This window comes from Camellia sinensis, chromosome 2 (assembly GCF_055761805.1).
Source record: "Camellia sinensis isolate YWXY chromosome 2, ASM5576180v1, whole genome shotgun sequence".
NCBI classification, from domain to species: Eukaryota; Viridiplantae; Streptophyta; class Magnoliopsida; order Ericales; family Theaceae; genus Camellia; species Camellia sinensis.
In genome coordinates, this window is record NC_138962.1 from 29,025,941 (window position 1) to 29,049,438 (window position 23,498).

At 33.2% G+C, this 23,498-nt stretch overlaps 3 protein-coding genes and 1 pseudogene across 3 annotated transcripts; 1 reads left to right on the top strand and 3 right to left on the bottom strand.

Annotated features, from left to right (window-relative positions):
- The first annotated feature begins 5,093 nt into the window (after positions 1 to 5,093).
- LOC114301320 (transcription factor bHLH95-like) lies at positions 5,094 to 8,321 on the top strand. The gene is made up of 3 exons (XM_028246282.2): positions 5,094 to 5,453; positions 6,705 to 7,160; positions 8,015 to 8,321. Exons 1-3 carry the CDS (start codon positions 5,094 to 5,096, stop codon positions 8,111 to 8,113), a joined length of 915 nt encoding a protein of 304 aa, XP_028102083.2. The 3' UTR covers positions 8,114 to 8,321.
- Positions 8,322 to 8,733: 412 nt separating this feature from the next.
- Positions 8,734 to 13,459, bottom strand: LOC114301282 (serine/threonine-protein kinase SRK2E). The gene is made up of 9 exons (XM_028246227.2): positions 12,765 to 13,459; positions 11,186 to 11,260; positions 10,958 to 11,059; positions 10,821 to 10,874; positions 10,636 to 10,728; positions 10,002 to 10,094; positions 9,737 to 9,841; positions 9,545 to 9,643; positions 8,734 to 9,324 (listed from the first exon to the last, which is right to left on the bottom strand). The coding sequence occupies exons 1-9, from the start codon at positions 12,939 to 12,941 to the stop codon at positions 9,031 to 9,033; spliced, it is 1,092 nt and encodes a 363-aa protein (XP_028102028.1). The 5' UTR covers positions 12,942 to 13,459; the 3' UTR covers positions 8,734 to 9,030.
- Positions 13,460 to 20,833: 7,374 nt separating this feature from the next.
- LOC145812698 (protein FAR1-RELATED SEQUENCE 1-like) lies at positions 20,834 to 21,676 on the bottom strand. The gene has a single exon (XM_082907719.1). The coding sequence runs from the start codon at positions 21,674 to 21,676 to the stop codon at positions 20,834 to 20,836; it is 843 nt and encodes a 280-aa protein (XP_082763845.1).
- A 36-nt stretch (positions 21,677 to 21,712) lies between these two features.
- LOC145812699 (protein FAR1-RELATED SEQUENCE 5 pseudogene) lies at positions 21,713 to 22,897 on the bottom strand (annotated as a pseudogene).
- Between the last annotated feature and the right edge of the window lie 601 nt (positions 22,898 to 23,498).

A 23,498-nucleotide genomic window follows, 5' to 3' on the forward strand; every position in this document is an offset into this window, starting at 1 on the left:
TATATATATATATATATATATATAAATCTATTTTTTTAATTTAATAATATACAAATAAAATAATTAATTGATTGAGTAAAGAAGATGTGAAAATGAGAATTATCTTAAATATTTTAAGATAATGTCGTATCATTGGATTTAATAGTAAAATCTAATTTTTAGGCTTAAGTAGCATCACCTATATTACTATTTTTTTTTTTTTTTTTTTTTTTGAGTTCAACGATAAGGAGCGTTTGACCTAATTTATGTGCATCCACGCTAGGACTAAGTAATTCACAAGAAAGTTCTTTCTTGACCTGGCTTGACCCCAAGAGTTGAATCTTGAATAATTGTGTAGGAAGTATACCCACTAAACATTCAAGACGACCCCTAAATATTATTGTTCAATTTTTTTCGTAACACTATTATTATGTGTTTGTTTCTATGTCTAATTACTGGTGATTTTAAAATTTATTGAATTTTAAAAAAATTTATTTAAGTTGATTTCAAATCAACTTTGATTAAGTTGAGTATAAGTAGTTTAGTTTTTCTTCTTTTTTTTTTTAATAATGCACATAATTTTGATGAGTTGAGTTCGGGCCTAATTTAAAAAATTAACAACTTTTAAAATGTATTTAAGTTTTACGTTTGTGTATAACAAATTAATTTTAAACCAATTTTTAATGAGTCAATAAGAATTGAACTTGAAAATTTAGATTTTTTTCAGTGTCAACCCGGGGCGGGGGGAATCGAAAAAAAAAAACAGCATACAAAGCTTTAACTACAACAATTGTTTGATTGAGTTTTCACGATTATTTTTTTAACTAAAAGTTTAAAAAATAACAATTACTCATTATTTTGTTATGCTTTCTTTCTTTTTGGAAAAAAAATAATTTTTAAGAATTTAAAAATAATTATTTATTTTTATTTTTGCCAAATTAATTTGTATTTTTTTTTTTTTTTGAAAAAACAAGTTTGAAAACACAACTGAAGGTGACTTTTTTTATTTTTAACACTGATATGTTAGGGCTTCCATTGCGTTCATAAGAAATATAGTCTTTTGAATAATAGTAAGCCTAAAACACAGAATCAATCATATAAAATAATCTTAACCATATACATTAATTGGTGAAACAATTTCACATATATATGTTATTGTTTAAATAAACTTGATCAAAAAATCTCATGTGGTAGCTAGGTTCAAAGGAATTGCTTAACATGCGATTTTTTTTTAATTTTTTTTTTAATTGTTGAGTTGGGTATATATTTAAGAAGAATCAAATATGAAACATCTTTAAGTGTTTATTAGATTGTCATCTGACTGTATAATTTCACAAACCGACAAAACCAAAGCTGAACCATTGCACCATTACTTATGAAACATCTTTAAGTGTTTATTAGATTGTCATCTGACTGTATAATTTCACAAACCAACAAAACATAAGCTGAACCATTGCACCATTACTTGATTTTCGCCCGGGGGGGGGGGGAAGTAGTAAGCAAATCTCAGTCCGTTTGCTTGGTTTCATTTTTTAAAAAACATTTTTTTAAAAATTTTATTTTCTTATTTTTCATTTTTTTTAATTTTTACTGAATTTTTTTAATATTTTAAGCAATTTTTTACTTTTTAGACACACCTAACATAAATACACTTAAAAAGTAAAAAAATTGTAAAAAAAATCTTTTAAAAATTCACTAAATATTAAAAATAAAAAAATTACAAGAATTCAGTATATTTTTTGTATTTTTATGTATTTATTAATTTTTAAAAATATTTTTTTTACAAATTTTTTACTTTTTAGATACATCTAAGTAAGGTGCATCTAAAAATGTAAAAAAATGTTTAAAATTTTAAAAATATTCACTAAAAACAAAAAAACACGAAAATCAAAAAAGTTAATTTTTAAAAAATTTAATCCAAAAAACTCAAACTAAACACGCTGAGTAGTGTCTGTGTATTATTAGACTAATAATAAACAAAAAAAAAATTAAAAATTAAAAAATGAGGCTTATTTTAATAATATGATACATGCTACTACATCAAACAAAAAATATTTGTTAAATATATTAATTATATATTTTTACTATTTTTTATTGGGTAATACTATTTGTAGACTACATAAAATTTATGTATATACTATTTGCCTTCTTTTTTTTTTGTTGGGTGGGTACACTATTTGCCTTTTGAATACTGATTTTCAAGCAAAAGTTACATTTTTAGACATAAATTTCTAAAACAAAAAATAATTACTCAGATATAAACAATTGAATAGAATATATATCTGAACAATTCATTTTCAAACATTCTATTTTTTGCTTTATTTTTTTATGAAAAAAATTATATGACAATGGTAAATATTGGGGGAAGAGAGTAGCATGAAATGTAGCAAGAAATAAGACGATGAATATCTTTGATCAGGAGAAATGGATATGCAGATAAGCTACTTTAACCTATCTTTCAGTTAATGGTGGTGCCAATAAATATGTAAAGTGCATGCAATTACACACAAAGACATGGCCACAAAGACATTGAATCATTACTTTCATATGTAACGCTTGTAATTTTGTAATAATTATTATTGGACTATTATGTAGGAAAGTATCACTCACAAAAGATAGATGGCGGTGCCAATAAATACGTAAAGTACATGCAATTACACACAAATGCATGGCCACAAAGGCATTGAATCATTACTTTCATATGTAACGCTTGTATTTTTGTAATAATTATTATTGGACTATTATCTAGTAATAAAGTATCACGCACAAAAGATAAAATAGAATATTCTATTTAATTTGGTAACGCCATACAAATAATTTTTTACATATAAAAAATGGGATAATGTTATACATAATAAATTAAAATTTTTAATTAATTTTTTTAAAGAAAAAATATTTTAATTGTCAAAATGTCTTTCTCGCTAAAAGTCTAATTTTTTAAATTTTATTTTCTAGAACAGCCTTTTAGCTAAGATCCTCGCAATAAAAGGAATTAATCTCCAAAAAAAAATAATCTTTAAAATTCTTGTTTATTGTAGTGACAATTTCATAATTAAACTAGAATTATTCGTAATTAATTAACACCGCATAGTTTCCTAACTTCATTCACCACAATTTTTATTTTTTAGTTTTACAACACCACAAAGTCTCATACTTACAAAATTTTAAATGATATTAATTGTGATTATTAAATAAATTTTTTTTTTTTTTATTTAATATATTTAATTTTAAGTATTGAATTGAGTTATCAAATACCACTCTAAGTAGTTCTAAGGGTGGCAGATTTTTATGAATCGACTAGCTTATTTGCCATGTGATATTTAAATAAGTGATTTATATAATATAATAGGAACATCATTTTCACATTAATGTTTTATTCAATAATATAAAAATAAAAATTAGTGATTGATGGGATAATGGCATATGCTATGAAGTATAGTGTGTGAGTGATTTTCTGATCACACTGCCTGCTTAGTAATCAGTTAGAAAGTACTGGCAGAATAGATGGCTTCAGTTATCCTGCAACAGAAAGAAAAGGCTCCGGCGGTGGCTTTTCCACCCGGGGGCACTCCGACGATCAAGTCAGTATATCTCTCAAAGATAATCAAGTCCTAAACTTACTGTTCAAAGCATAAAATTGCGTACCTTAGACCCACGGGGTGCTCTCTTTTATAGTTTACTTAATCCTAGTCCCACTAGAAGCCTCACTTCTATGGACTTCAATTCTGTACTTACTTTGGACTCCTCAAGAGATAAAGATAAACTCTCTAAGAGTTTTATCCTTATCTTGGCTAAATCACCTCTTTATTCTAGGACTCTTGTCCCTTATTTTTTATCCTCTTATCTCAGATTCTGATATCTTCGGAGATAATCTCGGCCATGCCGAAACCACTTCGGCGTCACGATCAGGACACGTGGCACCTCGGCTGACACGTCGGCATCACCCTGCCACGTGTTGGTATTCAGAAAATATATCCCAACATATAGATATCAAGACAATATGATATGGCAATACGATAAAATAAAATAATAAAAAAATACGAATATAATTAAGATATGTTTTATATATAAAAAAATATTTTTAGTATTATATTATTCACAAGCTTAAAGATTGTGAAAAATCATTCTTTAAGAGTTAACTATTAGTTCAAAAATCAATAGTCAATTTACTTTCTTTTTTTTTTTTTTTCTGAAACAGGATATTTTAATTTGATAAAATTAAAAAATATATATATATCAAATACACGAACAAGTTTCCAAAGGGTATATCGGCTAAGCTAAGCAATTTTGCCATATATTAAAAAAACAAAAAAAAACAAAAAAAAACCACTCAGTTTTATTCAAAATTAAATAAATTTGATGGACAAAAGTATCTTTAAATTTACACTTTGTACTTTAATTTTTGATAAATTATTTCACTCTGTACTTTAATTTTTGAAAAAATATTTTAATTAATTAAATTTTTTTTAGGTAAGTAGAAATTGTGAGAGAATATATAGAGGGTGTGTTGGCAATGGGGTGTAATTCCATGGGATGGCCAGGTGGGCCACCATCATAACAGTGGGACCCAAACACGGTGAGAGAAAATTTTATGCTTGTATTTTGAAGCCAGTAGCGGCATTTCATCCCTCCCCCTCCCCAACAAAAAAAAATATGTTATATGGGTAAAAGAGAATACCTAATTATGTGTCTGTCCAATGACATTTAGGTTGTTTTTAGAAGTGTTAAAAAAAATAAGTTCATGGACTTATTTGAATTACATTATTTATATATTTTTTACATATTTTTTTTGTTATACATAAAAGAAATCAATTTTTAGAACTTTTTAAAACAACTTTTAGTTATTTCTCTATTTATTTTTTTTTATTTTAAAGTCGTATAATTATTTAAACTCTTGTTACTGATTGAAAGTATTATCAATAAACTTTTTTTTTGGAAAATACAGAATAATTTCTTGTCTCCATCTCTCTACCACCACACTAAGACCTTCCATCGCCACCACCCCCTTTTTAAATGCCTCCTCACCCCTCTCTTCCCCTTGTAAGTCTCTCTCTGTCTCTCTACTTCCTTATCTCTTTGTATCGGTCTCTTTCTCTTACTAGCTAGTAGCCACCATGTCTGACCTGGGTGGTGGACATCAGAACTTCTTTTGGGAGACTCAGTCATGGGCTTTTTCGAATTCAGATGATTTGGGTTGTATCGATGAAAAATCTGGTGGGAAGCCGCCATCTGATTCGGGGTCTAATACTCAGACACCAACCGGAAAACAAGTGGAGGAGGTGATAGCGGTGGCACTCGGAAAGAAACGAGGCGGGGTTGGTAAGAATGGAAAAGGGTGTGGTGGTGAGGCCAATGAAGGAAAAGGTGGTGAGTCAGATCATGAGACACATATATGGACAGAGAGAGAAAGAAGGAAGAAGATGAGGAACATGTTCTCTAATCTTCATGCTTTGCTCTCTCATCTCCCTCCCAAGGTAATTCATTCACATCTACTTCAAGATTGAGATTGATGTGTATATATGAAATGATAATTAAATAGTTGTTCATGCTAGGTTATTCTATCTTGAAAAAGTCTAGAAATATAAAAACTGATAACAGAATCAGACACAGTTTATAAAATTGTTCAATTTTGTGATTAATTTCGGTATTCTTAGAAAAAAAGAAAAGAAGAAGAGAAGAAGCAATTCTACCATTCTTTTTCCCACCTTTTTGATGGAGGCCTAATCCCTCTCTCTCTCTCCCATCTCTTTCTCAAAGTTAATTTATTAAGGCAAGTCATTTTTTACGTACAAAGTTTTCAAGTTTTTCAATTTATTTCCTTTAAAGGGCAATTAATGAGAAAGATATAACAGATTAGTCCTCTTCATCAAGTCTATTTAAGGATGTCATGGGGTGATGGGACACTTATTCCATGAAAAATCAATTATTTATTACTATCAATCATTGAAATGTTAGTGAAGCTAGGATTCATTAAGCTATGGTTTTTTTTGGGGGGGTTTCAAATTCAACTGAATGTTCCCATTAATCCTTTCGAGTAACTTCATAAGCCTCATCAATTTCTGTTTGTTTCTTAATGTGGATGATCTACAACTTTATGAAAAATGGATTACAAAATCAAACACAAACTTTTAACACAACTAATGTAAAAAAATTGTATCTGATTATATTATTCATTTCTATGCATATGTAGAGAAATTGAGAACTTTATATTTCTCTCGCAACACAAAGTTTCAATTAATTACAAATGAAATGGTATTTATTAGAACACCGATAATGCCATCTAACTGGTGGATTTTGTTCACAATATTAAAAAGGAAGTGCATGTGTATGTTAGTCTTACAAAAATGGTTTAATGCGATTATATATGACTCTCCGAAAGTAAAAAAGAAATTTTGGGATAAGCACATGAGTCTTGGACATAACGCATATCATGTACTTAGAAAATTTTCAAAATTTGAATGAGATACATTTAAATTTGGTGCTTTGACAATACTCAAAAATCAAATTTATACATTTTTTGTTCTAGCATTTTTATTGTGATAAACAAAAATTTTATATAAAAAGTTCATTCAAAATTGTATAATAGTAGTATTTTTTTAATTAAATGCTTAACTGATGGGTATTTGATTTCAAAAAACGATAAAACTACAATTACTCACATCCATTTTGTTTGAATTTTGCCTTCTCATAATCCATATGGCAGTTCACATTGAATATTTGTACAGACAGACAAGTCCACGATTGTGGACGAAGCAGTGACCCACATAAAATCCCTACAACAAACTCTCCAAAAGCTCCAAAGGCAGAAGCTGGAAAGGCTCCATGGCTTGACACCCATGAACTTCGATGGTCAATCGTCCATAATCACCCCACAAAAGCTTCCCATGGACTCGAGGGAGGCTTTCATGGCCAATCAAGCTTCTTCAAACAACACAAACTCAAACTCATCTAATGCACTGCCAGTGTCTCTCTCTCGGTCCCCTCCTCTATTCCAGACTTGGACTTCTCCAAATGTGATCTTGAATGTGTGCGGTGATCATGCACAGATTAGCGTGTGCTCGATGAAGAAGGCTGGACTCTTCACTGTTATCTGCTATATGTTGGAGAAGCACAAGCTGGATGTTGTGTCTGCTCATGTTTCATCGGATCAGAATCGGACCATGTACATGATTCAAGCCCATGTAAGTCTCCTCTAACTTACTTCCTTGCACATTAGAGATGATTGTTACAAGCTATCGCTTTCTCTTACCTTTTTTTTTTTTTTTTCTAATCAAGGCAAAAAAAAAAATTTTAAATTAAAAATTAAAAACTTTTCATCTACTTACTGTTGTTGGATGAATCAGATTTGGGTTTTTGAAATTAGTGATTCAGCTATCATTTGGGGTAATTCTTTTTTTAACGCATTTTTGGGTAGATTATGTTACTGAGTAAGTTGCCAATATGAGGCCAGTTGAATTAGGGTTAGCTTGATGCATGAATAGTGTGTTTGAGTTTGGAAACACATGATGAAACCCAAATTTTGACTGTTCATGATGAACAAGGGTTTTATGATTATCAATAGCACATGCAAATTTGGGGCGAGTTGAAACCCACTTTGACCATTTTTCAATTAATGTAGTAAGTATTTTCATATGTCAAATGAATAATATGTAAACTCGAGCCTAATCATCATAATTGATAAGGCAACACCTCATCTACTAAGTCAATCCTTTGTTCTTGATACGTGTTTTATGAAAATCTAAAGAAACTAACTTTTAGTTTTTCACAATAAAAAATGAAGCAGTTGATATGGAGTGAAGAACCAATAAAATCTGAATTAGTTCAACAAAAAACTGAAGCATTTCAGAAATAAAAAATTAAAGTGGTATTTTAAAATAATTTTGGAATTAAAAAAAGCATGACAACTTAATTGTTATTATTATTATTTTTGGTTGTTTCAAAGTAATAGATGCTATGGTTTTATACATCAGTATAATGTGTTTAATTATTATTATTATAAAATTAAAATTCTGGGTTGGCGAATTAATTTGAACAGGCAAAGATAGCTCCAGATCAGCTTTCAGAGGCATTTCCACTGGAAGAAATATACAAGCAAGCAGCAGGAGAGATAATGGTGTGGGTCTCAGCTCCATGATCATCATCATCATCATCATCATCATCATACTAGAAATACTTCAAGAACCAAGATCAATTTTTGTCTCCTGAAACCCAACTGTAATATTATGGTAAGAGATATGATCGGTATTCTAGCTTTGTGAAGATCTTGTTAGCATACAGCAAAATGGGATGTATGTGCAAGCCTGCTTCTTCCTTATACATATAGTTTGTTGGTTTTGTATTCATAGCATGCTTTGGCTAATCTATAGCTGCTTGTGGGCAGGCTGCTGTGGCTTTGATAATGTCCTTAATTATCAATGTATAAGCTTCACTGATGTTTGATATATATGAAGGTTTCTGAGAAAACTGAAGCAAAAGAAACAATTCCAAATCAAAATCACTCAATTTCAATTCATCCTAATGCAATGTACTTGCCATTGGCTTACCCGAGTTCTGTTTCCCAACAGGAAATAGGATGGTTTACTTGGTTTCTTTTCTTTCCTGCGAGGATGTATTTCAAAGGTAGCCTGAAAAGTTCAAGCTTCACCAGATATTTCTTCAATATTAGCAAGTTCACAGTATCTCACCCCTATAATGAGAGATCCTAAAGAAAACAAACCATTTGCCACTCCAACACATGACCCAACGAACAAACAGTTAGTCATACAATTACTGTTATACAATTAGATCAAACATAGGGTAACATGGTTAACACAACTGTTTTATGGTACTTACAAATGCCAGTTGGAAAAGGCAAAGGAAAGGATACAGCAACAAGAAAAGCACAACATTGAAGAAGGTGCTAAAGAAAAGAACACAAAGGATAGGTTGTCCTCTGAAATGACCAAACTGTTTTACACCCACTGACTCTAGACCCAGGAAATAATTTTGTCGTCATTAAGAAAGCAGAGCTGGTCTCTGTAAATGTCTATCCCATGGCAGGCATGTCCCCAATCACATTGCATATATTATTTCTCCACTGCTATCAATGTCAAGGTCGGGATCAGTATCCAAGTCCTCCTCCATGTCATCATCAATGTCCAGGCTGCCAGTCAGATACTGGTTGAGACTCTGGGTTCCGGCAGCCGGTACGGTAGCCTCGGCAATTATTCCCATGATTTCATCGACACTTTGCATGGGTTGTTCGGGCTCTTCAAACTGGTTGTTCATCGCTTCTTCATCCATGAGGTCAGCCGGAAGGTTCTTTAGAAACCACTCATGGTTCCGGATCTCTGGAATGGTTATCCTCTGTTGGGGGAAAAAAATTTAGTTAAAGCCAGAAATTCAATGTCCCATACTCAATAATGTTTACACAGAAAATGGAAGTGTGTAAAATTGTAAAATCAGAGGAGATTCACAAGTAAATCAGTCAAAAAGGGTCACCCACCCGAAAACTCACAGGTATTGCAAGACAGAAAATTATAGCATCTACAAAAAAAAAAAAAGATACCAACAAATAAAAACTGACCTTTGTAGGGTCGCCTACAAATATCCTTGAGATCAGATGGCGGCACTCTGGTGATATATGAACATAATCTGGAATAGAGTATTGAACATTCAAAATTCGCTGCACAAAAAAAAAAGAAAAAAAAAAACTATGTGAGTCAAGTAATCCAGCTGAGCTGTGATATCTACAACAGTAGCTCTTGTGATGAATTACTTGTATTGTCCTGCGAAAATTCTTAGGCTCCTCAGGATCCTCAAATGGGTATGCACCGACCAGCATGACATATAAGGTTACTCCACAAGACCACACATCTGCTATCTATAAATAGCTCATCATACCAGCAAAACCATCATAAAAGGCGCTGTCAATTATAACAAAAACATGCTACAAACAACAAATATCAAGTTCAAGAAGTTCAGAAAAATCAATTCAACACCTTCAGAGCCAAATTCAATAAAGTAATGAAGAATGAATTTACCTTGCCATCATATTCTTTCTTAAGTAAAACTTCAGGAGCAATGTAAGCAGGGGTTCCAACTGTTGATTTTGGTTGTGAATGCAGCACCGAAGACTGACAATAGCAAAAAGTCAAAATCCGAATAACAATTATCAAAAAGCATGAAAAAATAACAGGTACAAAACGAAAATGATATCCAATCCAACAAAATCATCCAAGTCCTACAAAACAAGTCTAAGAGATATGCATGCCTTTGTTTTACAATTTGTGTGAACCAGTATAATTTTGAAAGACAAAATTTAAGAATTTAAGAACTGCAGACTGCCACATGTAATGTCTGCATTGCAATGTCAACCACGTAGTTTGGATAGGTAAGTCAGAGAGTTTCATTCAAATTGAATAGCACTTCTTAGTACGAAAAGATGAAAAACCAAATCAAAAGATTCATAGTAGACCCATATTATTAGACGTACTGAAACTACCAATCTTTTTTTCCTTTGTTTTTTTACAAATGGCCGGAAACATGTACACATGCATTTAAACAACTACCAATGTAATAATCTGAATAAAGATTAGTCTCAAACTATTCAGAGATGCAGTATCATGGAAACATGAGTAATTCAGAATAGCAAGAAAAAGAAAAACGACCAGGCACCTTGGAATACCCAAAATCGCAAATCTTCAGCCTGGGAGCTGGGCTTCCATCCAGTAATGTGTTCTCCAATTTCAAGTCACGGTGACATACTTGCTTCACAAAGGAATATAGAACATTACATCAAACTCAACCATTAACTTTGTATCTGTAAGATATAAGTAAAACAGGGAACTTAGTTTACATACCATTGCATGGCAATAGCTGACACCTGATATAAGTTGTTGGAAGAAGAAACGTGCCTGCAGTAAAATTAGGTGTCGATAAGCAATAATCATATGTGAAGATCCGACCAAGAAACAAGATGAATTGTTGGGGGAAAAACCTCATCCTCACTGAACCGTCCTGCATTGCATATCCGCTCAAAGAGCTCTCCTCCAGATGCGTATTCCATGACAATAGCCACATGGGTTGGTGTTAATATGACCTAGAGTAGGAGTTATGGGACATTTAATTTAACTGAGCCTCATTCTCTTAAAAAAACAAAAACCCAAAGGAAAAAAATATTAAAGAGCAAATAACATACACACAGAGGGATTGGAATAGAACATACCTCTTTGAATCTTACAATGTTGGGATGCCTCAACGTTCTGTGGTTAATAATTTCCCTTTGTACATTTTCATCTATCTGTGACAAAAAAAATTTAGAAAAATGAATAATCCTGCAGAGGTAAACAAAAATATCTTAGAAAGAAATGGGTACAAGTTCAAGGTTGCCATATCATATCACAGCAAAGCAGAAACCATACAGTCTGTTACAAAAAAAAGTCAGATAACTCCAATTGTGTGAGTTAACAGAGTGAATAGCATCTTCTCACAGTAAGACGCCAAGTTGAAATACTTTCCCAGTTGCTCTTCTAGATAAATCCATAACATTATCGTTAAATAGCATAGTTGGGGGCTGCCAATTCTTGCAGTTTATGAAAAACCAACTGATTTCATCTTTTTTCTTCTTTTTTTTTTTGTTACAAGAAAATGCTCCCTACCCTTCCGCAAGTCCAAGGCAGCGCCCCTTGCAAAGATCACCAAGGTGTCCTGTTAGCCGTTCCAAGCGAGGAGACTATAACCTGAGAACTTGCCCCGACCTCCCAAGACAAGCTCCACTTAAGTCAGGACTCGCACAGCGGGGGAGCATTGAACCCACGCCAAGTGCTGATTAGACAACTTGAGGTCCAACCTCCTAACCAACTATGTTTCGCGCAGGAGATTAGCCCAGGGAAGAGGGAATTGAACCTGTGACCTTGGGACTTAAACCCCAAGCCTTAACCACAATGCCACCCAACTAGTGAAAAAAATTAAGAGAAATTAAAAAACAAACAGACCTAGAATGATCTTCCATTATGCTTTCTCTTGTCCTTTCAAACAGAACAAAAACATATAACTTTTAGGGTAGCTGTTGCAATAAATCAACTTGTCTTTCTTTCCCCCTAAAATCTCAAGCATAACCATCATTAATGTTGACAGGTACTAATTCCAAATTCAAATTAAGTTTTAGAGTAGTGCTACTCCAGCCCAAAAATTAGCCTCACTTTTAAGAGAAGTTATTTGGTGGTCTAGGAACATTGCTCCACACCATTAATCTAAAGACAAGTGTCCAATTGGAGACAAAAAGGAAATGGGTCCCACTGATTCAACCAATGATAGCCAAGTTGGAGCACCACATCATATTGCCCCAGAAGCAAAGAATAATGTTCCCACTTTTAAAGCCATAACAGTCTATTAGAATATGTAAAAACAACTCTCTATCTCATATCTTCCTTAATCATCAGCCAATTATGTCTATTACACATCACTTGGTCTAAAAATGTACTTGTATATCATTTTCCTAAGTTTTAACATATTGAATTTGGAACATAAAATGCAATAAGTGTCAATAAATTCCAATTCCACTTTCAAGCTCAGAACTAATAAACCCCACTTATCAAAAAACGCAAATTTTTAATTGAATGATCAATAGTTGGCGTCACTAAAATCCAATTCCACTTTCAAGCTCAGAAGAACTAAACCCACTTACCAAAAACGCAAATTCTTAATTGAATGATCAATAGTAACCAAACAAGCTAACTTCAAAATCCAAACTTGACTAAGCTCAAAAAACAAAAATTAAAAAATAAACCTAAATTGTCACTGACCTTGTCACCTCTCTCGATATACTTGACAGCAACGAGCTCACCGGTCTGCTTGTCCCTCATCAACCTCGCCACACCAAAATTACCCGAACCGATGTCTCGAACGAGCTCGTACCGATCGCTATCGTGCATGATCGGCATGTCCATGCCAGGACCAACCGTCACAGCAGATCGATCCATGGTCTCTCTCTCTCTGTTTCTGAACTCTATCTTCAAACGAAGTCGAATTCACATTATCAGACTAAAAAAAGGGGCTCGATTTCCATCGAGAAAAACCCTAGCTGTGAAATCAACGTGGCGCGAGATCGATCGCAGAAAGGAGAGAGATTGGGAGAGTTGGGTGAAGAAGATAGAGACGGAAAGGTGTGAGAGCTAGAGCCCGTGAAGCTTTTCCTTACCTACTTCCCAACAATCAATGGATTGCTGGTTTTTTAGGGTTTTGATTTGGGACACTTCAACGATGATGATGATGCAGGGGTAGAGAGAGAGAGAGAGAGAGAGAGAGAGAGAGAGAGAGCTCGTGAAGTTGTTTATGGAGGATGCTACTTTTTCACACTTGGGGTTCTCTCTCTCTCATACTTTTTGTCTTTATAGTGAACTCCCTCTCTCTCTCTCTCTGTTTCTATCGAAAAGAAAGGCTTCCAGGAGAGAGAGAGACGCACGGAGAGAGGGAACTGGGCCTTGTTAGATATTTTTCTAGTATTTATTTTTTTTTGGATAATTTAAATAAAAAATGGATTTAAATATATTTATAAATAAATTATACTCAGATATTTAAATATATATTTTAATTGAAAATATATGATAATATTTTTTTTACATTTATTGATAAAATAACGTAATTGGTATGTGATTTAAAACTTTAAAACTATGTTTAGATTATAGATTTTGGTAGAAATTTGTAAAGAAAAATAAAAATAAATATGTAAAAAAATATATATATAAAATGTAATAATTTTGCATTCACGAATAAAAAAGTTTAAAAAATTAATTATTTTAAAAGAGTGAAATTAATTATGAGAGACTTATTTATAAGTCATTTTTCAGACACTTATGGTAGGTTAAGTCCTGTGTAATTTCTTATAGAGTCTCAAGTCCTATTTAGATAGGAATGTGTTCCATAAGATCCTACATAAACGTAGCCTGACACCTATATAAACGTAACGTAATGTGACACCTACATAAACGTAACGTAACGTGTCACGTTACGTTTCGCAAACTTAATGAGTTTTTATTTTTTTAAATTAAATGTGAAAATGTTGTTAGTTTATATTGGTGTCACGTTACGTTTCATATAAATATGATGTATAACAACATTCAATTTCCTATGTCATAGATCATAGGTGTCACGTTACATTTATGTATATGTCACGTTACGTTACGTTTATGTAGATATGATCTATGGTAACATTCAATTTCCTATATATATAAAATTGAATGTTACCATAGATTATATGTGTCACGTTACGTTTATGTTGGTGTCACGTTACGTTACGTTTATGTAGATATGATCTATGGTAACATTCAATTTCCTATACGGGAAATTGCATTTTACCATAGATCATAGGTGTCACGTTACGTTTATTTGGATGTCATGTTATGTTACTTTTATATAGATATGATTTATGGTAACATTCAATTTCCTATATGATTTTACTATTATTCATGATATTAACAACTAATATTAAGAGTAAATGTATCAACAAATTTCTTACAGGACTTATGAGAACATAAGTTTTTTAGTAGGATCATATATAGCATAAGTCTCCCTAATAGGACTTATGCAATTATCAAGAGATTATTATTTTCACATAAAACAAAATTATGTTATACTAATGACAGCCCAATAAAAGAAAGACAATAGAAAATAACTATAATTCCAACATTTCATAGGAAATTAGTGATTCAAATCTTTCTATCTGCATATGGATTTTATTCTTCGTATATTTTCTTTATAAAATTTGAATTATTTTGAGAAGTGGCTTATAAGATAATTTTTTAGCTTATTACGAAAAAAAATATGTAAAAATTAGAAAGGTGATAAGAAAGGTGATATAACCTAAATAAGTCAATAAGGCTTCGTTTGGCAAGAATTTTTGTGGCTATTTTAGCCACAAAAGACAAAACAGACTATTTTAGTCATAACAAACAAAATATCACATCCAATTCATAATCATTATACTCTTTCTCACAAAAAAAATCAAAAAAGTCAAAAAACCAAAAAATCCTTCTTAAACCAAACTTTTTAGCCCAAGTTAAAATAGTAAAAAAAAAATCAAAAAGTCAACTCACTTTCCAAACGGAGACTAGTTAGTTTATAAGCTACTTTTCAAAATAACCTTTTATATTTGATTTTCATTACTATGATTGTAATTTATTGAGTTTCATTGTAATACCTTATGTAAATGATAAAATAAAATAAAAAAAAAACAATATCTTACATTAATAAACACTTTCGTTAAGATTTGTTTCGACATAAAAATGTAATAATATATAGACTTTCATGAACCCGATCGGGCCGAGTTTGGATGGGTGTTCCGGGTCGGGATCGAGGACATGGATCTCTACTTGGGGCCCAAGGCTCCATATCCAGCGTCCGGATCCTCTAGAGTAACTCTCTAGAGTGATCCTCTAAAGTGGATGATCGGACGGTTCAGAATCGTCCTCACCAAAACGACGTCGTTTTGGTGAGGACAAAAAAAAAAAAAAAAAAAAACTTTTTTCCCGATTTCAAAACAACGAACGAGGGTTTCTGTGGAATGCAAATCTGAAATTAGAGAGAGAGAGAGAGAGAGAAGGGCCCGACTCGCCACCGTCGCCACTGCCGCTCGCCACCGTCGCCGCTGCCGCTGCCACACCGCTGGGTCACCATACTCAACAGATTGAAAGAAAAAACCACAGGTTCGTTTCATCCTCTAAACTTCAAAAAATTTAGGGCTTTGATTCAAAAAATTAGGGAAAAAATCAAAAAATATGATCTTACGGTTTTGATTTGAGACCTTTTTACATGATTTATTTCAGATCTACGCTTAGAGGAACCGAACTGTAGATGATTGGAATCATCAAAGAAATTTGTGAATATATTTATATATATATATATATATATATATGCATCTGTGTGTAATGGGCTTGAAATAGGCATTTAATCTGTGTGTAATTTAAATTAATGACACAAAGCTGTAGTATTTAAATTCCAAACATGGGCATCTGTATGTAATTTAAAATGACCCTCTATTTGTATAATTTAATCTGTGTGTAATTTAAATATAGTATTTCTCTGGTTGATCATAAAATAGGCATTCTGAGTTTGGAAGACAGAGGAATGTAAGAGAATGATATATGTAATTAAGTTTGTTTAGAGTCAATGAGCACTAATTATATTTGGTGTTTCTTCACCTAACACTAATTTCACAAAATATTATTGTATCTTCTTTTGTTTTATTAACCTCTACCACTTGCTACTTTTTTGTCTACAATTATCCCTACTCCATTCATATGTTTTTCTTTTTCAACATACCAAATTTTATATCATGTTCTTTCAAATTCGTTAGATTTTTTCTTACCCATTTAGTTTCTTGTAAACAAATAATATTAATTCTCTTTTTAAAGTGTGGGAACCCTTGCTTATTTTTCACCACACCTGAGCAGTGATGTAACTAGTGACTTGGAAGAACTCCCTTGCTGATCTGTGATGCACGATCCACATTAGGACTGAAATAGGGTTTTAGCTTATGTCACATGGTAAAGGTTAGATGTCACTTCAACTGTTCTGGTTGGTTGGGATGTTGCAGAGTTGTGTGATTGTGTTTTGAATATGTCATGTATACTCGAGCTTTTTAATTCATAGTTTACTTGTCATTCAATTCATAGGGTTGCTTTAAAGTTGGTAGTGGGAAGTTCCACCTTAATTTAATCTTCTTTGATAATATCTGACATTATTAGTTCTGTGAACTGTCTTGTTGACTTGGGCTTGCGAATTAATAGTTCTCTTTTCATTTCAACTTGGCTTGAATGCACCAGCAACTGAAGTTGGACACTCCTAATCAGTATGTGTTTTTCAACACTATAATTACTTGATTTGTCGGAAGTATATGCTTCACATCAATATCTGTTACACTACATATTTGCTGCAAAACAGTAATGCACATTTTCAACAAGTACTAATATAGTTGCTCTTACAATTTCTTGTAAATGCTTATTGCTTTATGTATAAATAATTGAAGAAGCTTTTTATTCTTTTTTCTTTTTTCAATTTTCTTTTCCTTTTTCCCCCCCTCTACAAACCCAATATCCTAAGTATTGTTCCACACCCAAACATAAAATAAAATTAAAGATGAATCTGTTGGTATTTTTTATGCAGATAAACAAATGACTTCATCTTCTACTAATAATACGAACTTGACATTAAAGCCAAGGTTTTGTAATTGTGGAAGAATAGCTTCCGTGCGTATTGTACGAACCAATGCAAATGGAAATAAAGGACGTGTCTATTTTGTTTGCCCAAGAAAATATGTAAGTACCTGTTTTATAAATGAATTTGTTACTTTTTACAAATTTCGTTTGTCATTTATTGATTAACTAATTCTTGTCCATTGTAGTCTACGAACAACCACTGCAATTACTTCAGGTGGTTCGCAAATGACGACGACGACGACGACAACGACATTACCGCATCAACTTCAACCAATGCTGGACCTCGGTCAAGAACAGAAGAAATTAATGATCTGAGGACAACGCTTGGTGAGCATGATAGAAGGCTTGAAATGATGGAGAAGATGTTCAAGGCAATGACTTATGTCATTGTATTTTGTGTATTTTTGTACTTTATCTTGTAAATGACTCAATGTAATCTACTTTGTGTATTTTGTGTATTCAAGAACAATGTACTTTTGTATTTTAGGTTTTCGAACATGCTATGAATGTAATGTACTTTTGTTCTTGTTTTGTAATATTTTTTTGGTGCTTAAAAATCTTATGGCTTGCAAAAACAAGTGTATAACAGGTTTGTTTGAGATAAAATCTGTTTGAGATGTATGCTGCCAAATAGAGATCACTCTATTTGGCAGACCTTGTTTTTGACTTTTCAAACAATACATAGATACTTTTCCAAAAACAGGTTGAAATGTATGCTGCCAAATGTATGCTAAAGTTGAAATGTATGCTGCCAAACAGGTTGAAATGTATAACAGGTTGAACGTTTGAGATGAAATCTGTTGAATTATTGGTTTGTGAAATCTATTGAGTGTATAACAGGTTTGTTTGAGTTGAACATGTTGAATTGAATAACATGTTCAATGAACAGGTTGAATAACAAGGTGTACAATGAACAGGTTGAACGGTGTGTATAACAGGTTTCTTTGATATGAAATGTGTTGAATTGTTAAAGTGGGTATTGATTATGAACAGGTTGAAATGTATGCTACCAAATAGATCATCAGTACCAAATGAACAGGTTAAAGTGTGTTGAATTGAAATGTATGCTGCCAAATTGATCTATGCTGCCAAATAGTTGGATTGAGATAAACAGAGATCTTTCGAGACCTAACAGTTCTTACAATCCCATGATGATTCATTAAAGAATCTACAAACACTACTTTAGTCTAATTCTGGGACTGTGTTTTGCTCTTTATTTATTGGTTATTTATTATCTATTTAATAATTAACATTTTATCATTCAGTTTCTATGGTCAATTATTTATTAATGCTATAGTTTAAAAAACAATAAATAAAAAAACACCACAAAGGTTTATTTTCGCAAATAACTTTTAACTGCAACAAAAACACATTTGGGAGGGAATTTTAAGACAAATTTACGTCTAGAACCTACCAAATCTTCCAACTATAGAAGTAATAACAACATGGGAAAAATTCAACATATAAGTTGCAGCAATTTTTTTATGATAAAGATAGTAACAATCCTGTCACAAATTTGTTCGCTCAATCAATGGCAGTTACATGCTCCGGCACAACACCGCAATGAATACAAAATTCTCAAAACAAGGTTATCTAAAGATGACATCCAGCCACAGCTTGAGAATAAGAACATACACCGGAATTTTCTGTGCTTTCATATTTTCTTCTAAAATAAAAGAAGCTACAAAACCCCTACTTGGACACCGGCCTTGTGAGCTGAATGGAATGCAGAATCTGCTTCAGCGGTTAATTGGAGTGTGCATCCGCTCAACAATCCTACTTATAGCATCACGGGACATCATTAATGTGTCATGTAGTAGAATGCTTTAGACATTTAAACCCTGCAAAATAATAAATTGGAACAAGATGATTTAACAACAAAGACATAAGCCAACAAAATTTCAACATTTCAAGGGAAGTTTTCTCCTGGACATTCCTTTCTTCTCTTGTCCATCTCTTCATTTTGGTGACTTAAATTGTAGGAAGTACACTTATCCTACATCGGTGATACTCACAGGCTCAACTACATCCATTTATACCCTTGTCTACGCAGTCAGACGCTGTTACATGGACTTCAAATGCGGGTGTCATTCTAAGTGTTGGGTTCGTCTAGTTCCCATGTGAAGAACACTTCTGGATTTCATATTTATTAAAAACTTTTTTACTTCATAAGGTGTTCACAAGCTAACATAGGGCATGTAATGCATAAAACATGAGGCTTATATTAAATAGTAAACTCAACTACTTAGAAATTCTTATCAGGTGCAGGTTCAACTATATCTCACACGCACTATATCCTATAGCTTTACCCAATTATCAAGTGCCTAACACCAGTACTTCACAAATTTAGAAAAGTTCATGTAACATAGGTCAAACTTTCCAAATAAGAACACATAACATGAGGAGACTCCCTAATAGGAATACACATCTTGGGCTGAGTGCTAGAATAGGAGTGGAAACAATAGCTCAACACAATTACATAACTCTATTAATTACATTGACACGCGTGATGTCATGCAATCATATCTGAGCTCTAAAGAAGATTGCTATCAGATTGAATGATAGTGATGCAGCTGGTTACATTAGAATCTAGCAATGTTGAGACTTGTTTATGGAAAACTAGAAATCAAACTAAGCTAATTTTGCAAAAAACTAATAAATACAATACTTTACCATTTCAAATCTGGCATTACGTGCAGAAGCATGCCAAGTGTTGGGATTTGAACTTGGGAAAATCCAATGGGAAGTGGTGTTCATGTCATCAACCTGCATACCATTTTTAACAGAATTAATACAAGAAGTAAAGAAAATAATTACGAAAAGAAATTTATAACTTGAAATTTATAACTACAAATTAATCAAAATTTCAACATTTCAAGGGAAGTTTCAGCAACATTTACTGAGTAATTTGAACAGAAAATTTTTAGCAACAGTTTGATGACAAGTTTGAATATTACATATCCAACAAAAAAATTCACAAAAATTTCCAAAACAAAATAACGCTAAGATGTTGGCGTGTGATCCACATCCCCATGCCCACGACCACGCCCACGACCACGACCACGACCACGACCATATAGTACCTACAAAAAAAATAAAATAACATTACATCAAAGGAACCATAAAATAAAATGGAACTTCACATGAATGAATGACAAAATAAAAGAGGAAAGGTGAAAAAAAAATTACTTCACTACATGCAGGACTATTTGAAGCTTGCGAGTGATAACTACTTGCATTGTTAAGCAATGCTTGATAGGTTCCATGGACGGAATACATCGATGGCATTGCAAAATGCATATTGTGATGAAGAAAATTTGGCTGCAACAATAACAACCACATATCAATCTAAAATGATAATAGTCAGCTACAAATCCATACTAAAACTTTTTATTAAACTAACTTACATCATAGGCGGGATACATAAATTGAGATGGAGAAGCTCTAACTTGAGGAACACTCGGCGTGTCAGGAGGAAGTTGAGGAACACTTGAAAATAAAGGAGCCGACTGAGGAATTAAGGGAGGTGCTTCAGGAGCACTTGCCGGAAATAAGGGAGGAGTTTGAGGAGTAACAGACATGGAAGTTTGAGAAGCATTATGTGAACTTGTTTTATTTTTCTTTGCCAACGCAAGCTCCAAACCACCTTTTGTCCGCCTTCATCCCTTGCTAGTGCACTCTTTTCTCTTGAGTCCTTTTGCTTGGACTACATTTTTATCCGCTACACCATCCACTTCAAAGCTTTCGGGGCATGTGTTGGGGGGGCTTTCTTGTTGAATAGTATCTGAACAAGGCATATTGAATTTTGCGCTTAACATGGTTTCAATGTCTGCAATTAATTCATCCGCTTTCTCGACCGTCAAATTATATGTTTCCTCACTTTCAGAAGCTCTACACGCTACTGATCTGAATATTGCCATCAATGACCTATAACGTGAAGTTTGATGCAATCTTACATCAACCTGAATATCATGCCCACACCTATCTTTCACATTTTCAGATCTTACTTTTTTAGTCCATCTCTTCATAATATATTGTGAAGGAATCTCTTTCAAATTGAGTCTTTCTCTAAGTATCTTCAAACAATGACTACACAAAATGCCCTTCATTTCAAACTTCCTACAATTGCAAGTGACCGAATCATCACACTCATGCCTCACCTTCCTCACCTTTATACCATCACTATCAAGAACCGTATAAACGGTACTCTCACCATCATTTTCAATTTCTTCAATGTTGACTTCAAGGGACTTGACATACTCATCCTGAAATTCTTCAAAAATTTTATTTGTGTAAACAGCTGCAGCTTGCTCCATAATCTTCACTTTAATATTCACCCTGGGCAACTTTTGGCATAGAGCATATTCAGCTTGTAACTCTTTGTACCTTTTCTCAGACAGAACTCGATCAAAATGCATGAAAAATTGCGTTAAGTTATGATCAGACCGAATGAAATCCTTCAAGAAAGCATTAAAGGATTCACTAAGTTGGGTGCTACTCATGCCCGCACCCCATGCATTTCTAACATATGGCCAACCCTATTTTTCCTTGACCCCAAATGTTAACTTCAACCAATGATTATCTGTTACTTCATACTTGTCAAGCATTTCCTCCCATTTTAACATAAACTCTTCCTCATCCTCAATGTCGTACATAAACGTGTATAAAACACTCTTCATCCCCTTATCCTTGAAGATAGAATTTGCATGCCTTAATGCATTTTGCATCAAATGCCAAGTGCAAAGGCGGTGGGTTGTGTTAGGCATGACAATAGGTATGACCTTAGCCATTGCAGCATCCTGATCCGTAAAAATTGTTTTTGGCGCCTTACTTGACATTGCCTCCAAGAATCTTCTAAAAAGCCATACGAAAGAATCGGCGGTCTCATCATACATCAAAGTTGCACCAAATACCACAGTTTTCCTATGATGGTTTAATCCAACAAAAGACGCAAATGGTCTATGTGCACTATTTAACTTGTAAGTAGTGTCGAAAGTGACAACATCACCAAATTGCCCATAATCCATGATCATTTGAGCATCGGCCCAAAATATGTTCGTAATCTGCTCCTCGTTATCTAATTGGACCGAGTAAAAAAAAGATGGATTCTCCAATGATTTGTCACGAAAATATTGCAAAATGCTACCTGCCTCCCCATATGCTAAACTGTTTTGCCTCTTCGTTCTCAAATAATTTTTTTGGTCAAGTTTTGTAAACCCAAGCGACTCCCTTCCACCAACTTCATTACCCATGAGCTCAAATGCAGCATTAAGACGGATTCCAGATTTTTCGGCTAAATCTATTTCGGTTGCCTGTGATGCAGATATCTTCCTTTGGGATGGTAACATATGCGTACATTCTGCTGGTACGAAGATATGATTATGTTGTTCAACAAAATCACTAACAAAAAATTTCTGAATATTCCTATCCCACTTAATGACAACTCGGGCTTGACAACCAGTCCTCACTTCCTGCCTAGGATTTTTTGTTAATGAATCTCGCTTGTCGACAACCCGAAACCCTTCCTTATTACAAACAAATTGCCTTGAAGTGATTTGCCCCTCTTTGCTCTTGTTTACATAACCCCTTCTAATACAAAAGCCCAACCTTCCTCCATAAGTATTATAGAAATCATATGCTTCTTGTTCTGTATCAAATGTCATGCGAACTCTAGGCTTCCAATCACACTCACCCCCGTCATTCTCATGATTGTTAGGTTCCATATCAATGTGCCAAGTCACTTAAAAATAAAGAAGTGCTCAATATTAGCATAAAAATTGTATACAAACCGAATAAGATAATTAACGAATAACAAACGTACCACTTGAATATGAAAAATGACTGAGACCCCCAGCTGGGGGTGCTGGGGGTCAGCTCCCATTGGACAAAAAAAACTGATTTTTTTTTTTTTTTTTTATAAATTTTCGGCCAACCCCAGTGCGACACGTCACTGGGGGTCGTCAGTGGGGGTCACCCCACTGGGGGTCTGTAGCATGGCCCCTTGAATATATATAAACAAACAAGGAACAATTCTACTAATTAATAATTTTTACACTCTTATGATCAATAATTACTAGACCATATCAGGCCAAATAAGAAATGAAGCAGATAAATTCACTAGTAAAGCGTCAGCTACCTTTCCATATTTCTAACTAGTCATTTTCTATAATCTGAAATCCCATGTTTGCTAACTAAGAGTTCAAAGGAAAATAAGTGCAACAAAACTAAAAAGACTGATCATATGCTTAGTTTAATTTGTATTTCCTTGGGCCTTAAATAGAAAATACTCTAATAATAAACATTTTAAGTTTCTTCTTCTTCCTC